We start from the raw sequence: 6760 nt of genomic DNA, 5'->3' as shown, positions 1-6760 counted from the left end.
AACACCGGGTCTTGCGGGGCAGCGCTCCTTTTACTCGAAAAGGGTTACCTGGCGCAGAAATTGCAATCCCGGCCAGAAAATCTATCAGTAGTTGAGAGCGCCGTCCTCTGGAACGGCGGCGGGCACCGGGGCCGCCCCGCCGGGGCAACGGCAGAGACAGCCACCGAAGGTTGGGGTCCCACCATCCCCGCCGGCTGACGACGCCGCCGCAGCGTTCCCGCCGCCACCATTGGGACCGTTATTGGTGGTGCCGCCGCCACCCTCGCCAGCGCCGTCTCCCGCCTGAGGAGGTAGCAGCGTCGGCGGTCCCTCAGCCTCTAACTTGACCGCCACCTCCGTCTGCTCCTCCGCCAGCGCCGCCATCTTGCGGCTGAGCCACCTTGTGCCGTCAAGTGTGATTGAGTTTTCGCCACATGGAGGGCGGGGAGAAGCATTTTACGACACCTTTGGAGGGCAATTTACGGCAGTAGGCGGGGCAAGAAAGCGGGAGTAAAGGAATTCGAGCGAGAGCAACTTTCAAAAAGTGAGTGACAGAGAGGCAGGAAGTTGGAGCTGGCGACCGCCTATTGCATTTGCCTGAAAATAATTACCATTTATTGCAGACCAGCTATATTCAGGCATAGTAGTGGACGGTTTACACTATATGACCTTTAATTGAACAATTTTACAAGGTATGTACTATTATTCTCACTTTACATATGGCTCAACTGAGACGCAAAGAAGTTACACAACTTGCTAAAGTCACGCAAGAAGAAAGTGTCAATTTTCGAATCCAGGTCTTTAACGCAAAAGCATATACCATTTGCCAGAGGGACTTCTGAGATACTGGTAAATGTTTTATATTTTTATCTGGGTGGTGGTTACTTCCCCCCCCCCCCCCCCGTTTTTCACTAAAAATTAATCAAGCTGCACACCTAAGCTTTGTGAACTTTATAGCACATAATAAATTTCAATAAAAAGGTTTAAGGATCTAAATTTAAAACTCTGACTGGGAAATGTGTACATTCTGTATTCATGCCATGTTTTTCATTATTACAAATTGTAAAATTTCTATATTTTAGTTGTAAATTTTAAAATAGTATATGCCATTTTGCAGTGTGCTTCTCTAGGTTATAAAACCCTGCTGCATATTTTATCTGACTTGAATCTCACAACTCTGTGGGATAGATGCAAATAAGAAAAGTGAACCTGAGCCCTAGCTGGTTTGGCTCAATGAATAGAGCATCAGCCTGCTGACTGAAGGGTCCCAGGTTCAAATCTGGTCAGGGGCACATGCCTGGGCTATGGGCTCGATACCCAGTAGGGGGCGTGCAGGAGGTAGCCAATCAATGATTCTCTTTCATTGATGTTTCTCTCTCTCTCTCCCTTCCTCTCTGAAATCAATAAAAATGTATATGAAAAGTGAACCTGAGACATTGGGAAGATCTAGCACAATTATTCAGGTTATTGGTTTTGAGGTCTTACTAGCTTCCTTTGACCCTGATTACCAGCTGAATCACCTCGCGCAAGTTACTTACCTTACCCCAGTTGCCCAATTTCTAAAATAAAGACAATAATAGTACCTCAGAAAGTTGTGTGGGGATTAAATAAGATAATGTGTATATGATACCTAACACATAATAAATAGCTAGCTATTGGTTATTTTCACTTAAAAAGTTTTCTGTAAATGTTAAAGTCCAGTCATGATGTTGATGGTGATTTCAAGACTGTCATAGAAAACTAATCTAATTGGATATGCAAAGTAAGATTATGAAACATGGGGTGTGGGGAGGGAGGAATTAAGCAAGAATTGATTAGCATTTACTTAGCACTGACCAAGAGAGAAAGAACCTGAATCTGATGGTACATGCTTATGAGATGGAGAGAATTCATCCTTTTCCTCAGGATCATTCAACTAATTTTTCTGATTCAGTATTCACTAGTTGGTAGTTGATAATTAATTAAGTACTTAGATGAGCGATGCCATGAATAATAAGCCCAGATGTGTTTTCTATTCCCTGGGAAGATGTTTTCCTCCATTATGACATTCTGATGCATACATTAGTCTCTCGAATCAGGCCCTGGAAACTGGGTCCACCTGTACAACTGAAGCCCAGACACTGGACACAGCTACCCACTTTCTGCAGGATCTACCTTTTACCTGCTTTGTCATAGAGTCTGAGTTGAGACTTCAGCTGAGGTTACTTACTCCAAATAGAGTGGTTTATCTATTACAATGCAATAGAGGTAAGTGTATTGAATGCCTGCAAGGCCCACTGTTAATTTTTTGTTCTCTTTTCCCCTTTCTGACCTCTACTTCCATTCTCCTACACTCTTCTTGGGATGCTTTAAGAGTGTCCATCTGTATTTTCTTCCTTCATAGAAGGGTTACTCTCTCTGGATGTTTCTCTTTCTCTTTGATGTTCTTTCATTTCACTCTAATGCAGCGGTTCTCAACCTGTGAGTCGAGACCCCTTTGGCGGTCGAACGACCCTTTCACAGGGGTCACCTAAGACCATCGTGCATATCAGATATTTACATTACCATTCATAACAGTAGCAACATTACAGTTATGAAGTAGCAACGAAAATAATTTTATGGTTGGGTCACAACATGAGGAACTGTATTTAAAGGGCCAGAAGGTTGAGAACCTCTGCTCTAATGTATCTAGAATTAGATTTTTTCCCTCTATATCCTGATTTGCCTTTTATATACCCATTCAATTTGAATTTTTTTTTTTTTGGTTTGGGCATTTAGCAAGTATTATATCTATAAATATATCCTCCCCTCTATTTTTCCCTACTCTTGGATTCTTAAGATGTAGGTATTACACTTCTATCCTCTAGATCTGTTAAATTTAATATGTTCATGTCTACCTCTCCCCAATACCTCCTAAAAGAGTTCCATAACCTGATTTTTCAGTGCAGTAAGTCATTCTTGGCCTAGATCCATATTTCTACGTAACCCATTTATTGAGCTATTTACTTCAACCATTATATTTTTTTATAGCATTTTTGAATTAGTTTTTCAAGATTTATTGTTCCTGGCACTTTCCCTCCAGGGAGCACGCCTGTGCCATTCTTTTCCCTTCTCCATCCCCCACAAGCATATATCCCCTAACCTCTAAGAGATTCCATGAGATTTGCAACTAGGGGAGCAATGGGCAGTGGCAGCTCATCCCAGACTAACCCCCTGAACTTGTCTCCAAAGTCCCCTCTGACTTCCCAGCGAGCCAGGGCAGCCCAGCCTAGGCGCTCCTTGTTTCACTGTCCTAAGTACATTTTTGCTGCAGCTGATAAATTCTTGCTTGCTTTTCTATATTTCATCTCTTGATTGAAATCTTTTCCCTCAAGAAGACAAGAACCTAGGTCTCCTCATCTCCATAGTAACACTCTAACCACCTGCCATTTTCCAGGGCATGGCTTGGCTCTTTGTAATTGCACTGAAGACTTTAAAAAAATATGTAGAGCCCAACTGTGTGACTCAGGGCTTGAGCATCAACCTATGAACCCAGAGATCATGGTTTGATTCCTGGTCAGGGTACATGTCTGGATTGTGGACTCAGTCCCTAGTGTGAGGCATGCAGGAGGCAGCTGATCAATATGTCTTACTTCTTATAGCCACAGAGCTGATCCTGTGGGTTGCTGAATTTTAATATAATTGCAATATAAGTGGTATTCACAGCCTGACCAGGTGCACTGAATGGGAATGAGAGACACTTATGAATCAAAATGGGGGTTTGGGTGGATGCCAATGACTGAGTTCCCTGACTTACCAAACCCAAAATCCAATGAAATTCTTTTGCCATTAAAAACAACAAAAATGATTTATTGTTCCTGCTTCAAGTAATCCAGTTGGGGTAATTTTGTTCCCCCCTACCTCACCCACCCCAGGGGGACATTTAACATATGTCTAGAGACACTTTTGGTTGCCACAACTTGGGGTGGTGCTACTGGCATCTAGCAGGTAGAAGCCTGTAGTGCTGCTAAACTTCCCGCAGTGCACAGGACAGCCCTAACCCCGCCACAACAAAGTATTATCGGCCCCAAAATGTCAGTAGTACCAAGGTTGAGAAATCCTGATATAACCAATATGAACTCTCTCTTTTTTTGTTAATCCTCACCCAAGGATATTTTTCTATTGATTTTTAGAGAGAGTGGGAGGGATGGAGGGAGGTAAGGTGTGAGGGAAAGAGAGAAAGAGAAAGAAACATAAGTGTGAGAGACACAATTGGTTGCCTCCTGCACACACCCTGACCAGAGCTGGGGATCGAACCTGCAACCCAGGTATGTGTTCTGGACCAGGAATCAAATCCTAGACCAGGGGTGGGCAACCTTTTTGTGAGTGCGTGCCAAACCAACAAAATCTCTGACTCAAAATTCTTCTGCGTGCCAACCCTAATTTTTTGAGAATATGTTATGCCTACTTGATATCTCTTAAGGTGTACATATTTGAAGAAATAATAAAATTCATTCAAGCGACAAAAACAGTATATGATGATGAAAAATACATTTATTTTTTAATGTATACATGTACACTGATAGTCCGACAGAAAACTTTATGACTCCGTTTGATATTATCAGTGGGACTTTTGCTGCTGCATCACTGATGACAGAGATTTTACAGCAGGTTTATATTTCGTGACCTTCAGAGATATGCACGAGCTACTACTTTCATCCGTCAGGCTACTCCTATTGCGAGACTTAACAAAATTCATCACTGAGAACAAAGATTCACAAGTGTATGTGGATGAAAACATGGAGAGTAACGCTGTTGCAAAGTTCTTTAAACAGAAAAAATTTTCTGGAATGGCATTCCAAGTCCGCAATAGTTCATTTTCGACACTTCTCTCTGGTACTCCTGTCTCTAATCGCTTTTTTTCAATGTTTTCCAAGTCAACTCTCAGGTCAATAAATTTCTGCTTCCAAATTGAGCTACTCTGAAATTCAATCAACTGCATTTCAAAGTCAGCCATGCCTCTCCATGAAAACATTTATAAGTTTAGTTCCTCCAGTTTCATGCTGTCTGGAAACCTCATGAATTTTTGCTGTCTCTTCCAGTTCTCTGAATTTCGCAAATCTTGAGAAGAACTGCTCAATAGTTGACTCGATGATGTCTAAAAACAGCTTTTGAAGGCTTTGACAGTATGTTCTGTCATCTTTTGGGAGGTCTTTGATGTGCCTCTTGAGGTTTGGGAAATCTCTCACCATCCACATCCCTCTTAAAGACTTCCAGTTTCTTTTCAAAAGCCTTTAGGTAACCAAACATAACATCAAGTGTCTTGCCAGTTCCTTGTAATTTAACATTTAAGTCATTCAAATGTTCACAAAAATTGTAAATGGAAGATTATAAGAGAGGGTTTCGCGTGCCAGCAAAAGTTACTGGCGTGCCATGTTTAGCACGCGTGCCAGGGGTTGCCCACCTCTGTCCTTGACCCTTTGATGCTCTAACCACTGAGACTACCAACCAGGGCTCTTTTTTTTTTCTTTGAGGATATGTATTATCTTACTTAAATTACCTTTCTATCTGATGTATTTTATCTGTTTCTCTAGGTTTTTCACTTTCTTACTTTAATGGGAGTTGCACCTCCTTCTGCATCTCATTACTTTTCTCCACGAATTTGTATTTGTGGATATCATTTACTTTGGCTGATATATATACCCAGAGGGAGTGGCTGAAGCCCAGTATTGGGAAAAGGTGAGGGATGCCCCAAAAGGGATTCATCACTCTGTTTGCTAACCCACAGGCACACATGTGCACACATGTCCTCAGGCTTTCACCGTTTTTACAGATCTTTACGTTAGAGCTGCATAGTACTCCATCTTGTGGATATTCACTTGTTTATTCATTTACTCTCCCATGCATGGGCATTTAGCTGGTTTCCAGTATTGTGCAATTACAGTGTTGCAGTGAACAACCTTTTGCATATTTATTTTTGTATTTTTGGATTATATCTTCAGAATAAATCCTACATGAGTGATTGGTAGATCAAAAAATAAATGCTGCCCAGAAGTGTGGCTCAGTGGTTGAGCATTGACCCATGGACCAAGAGGTCATGGTTCGATTCCTCATCAGCGCACATGCCCTGGTTATGGGCTTGATCCCCAGTGGGGTTTGTACAGGAGGCAGCTGATTGATGTTTTTCTCCGGTGTTTCTATCTTCGCTATCCTCCCTTCCTCTCTCTCTCTCTAAAGAAAAAAAAAGAAAAAAAATCAATAAAAACATATATTTTTTAAAAAGATGAATTATGGCCCCAACCGGTTTGGCTTAGTGGATAGAGCGTCGGCCTGCAGACTGAAAGGTCCCAGGTTCAATTCCGGTCAAGGGCATGTACGTTGGTTGCGGGCACATTCCCAGTAGGAGGTGTGCAGAAGGCAGCTGATGGATGTTTCTCTCTCATCGATGTTTCTAACTCTCTATCCCTCTCCCTTCCTCTCTGTAAAAAATCAATAAAATATATATTTTTTAAAAAGATAAATTATGCACATGTTTTCTCAGACATTTCCAAACTGTCCTCCTTAAGATTTATACCAATTAGCAATCCTATCAGCAGTGTACAAAAGTGACTGTTTACTCACAGTCTCATCACCAGGATGTTTTGTTACTTTTTAATTTTTTGCCATTCTGATAGGTGGGAATGGTTTATCATCATCAATTTATATAGAGTAAAATTGGATCTTTTTTTTTTGCGTGTAGGTCTGTGAATTTCAACACATAGATTTGTGTACCACCTCCACTCTCAGGATACAGAACCATTCCATCACTCTAAAAAATCCCTCA

General features: G+C 41.6%; 1 protein-coding gene across 1 annotated transcript in view; it reads right to left on the bottom strand.

Moving 5' to 3' along the window:
* TAF5 (TATA-box binding protein associated factor 5) overlaps positions 1-369 on the bottom strand; it is a 14697-nt gene extending 14328 nt beyond the window's left edge. Inside the window, exon 1 of the mRNA XM_023759807.1 lies at positions 100-369. Within this exon, the coding sequence (XP_023615575.1) occupies positions 100-363 (264 nt within the window). The 5' untranslated portion in view covers positions 364-369. The remainder of the gene's footprint in view (positions 1-99) is intronic.
* Positions 370-6760: the final 6391 nt, after the last annotated feature.

The sequence above is a fragment of the Myotis lucifugus genome, unplaced genomic scaffold (assembly GCF_000147115.1).
Source record: "Myotis lucifugus unplaced genomic scaffold, Myoluc2.0 scaffold_162, whole genome shotgun sequence".
NCBI lineage: Eukaryota > Metazoa > Chordata > Mammalia > Chiroptera > Vespertilionidae > Myotis > Myotis lucifugus.
This window is presented reverse-complemented; position numbering and strand designations above follow the sequence as displayed.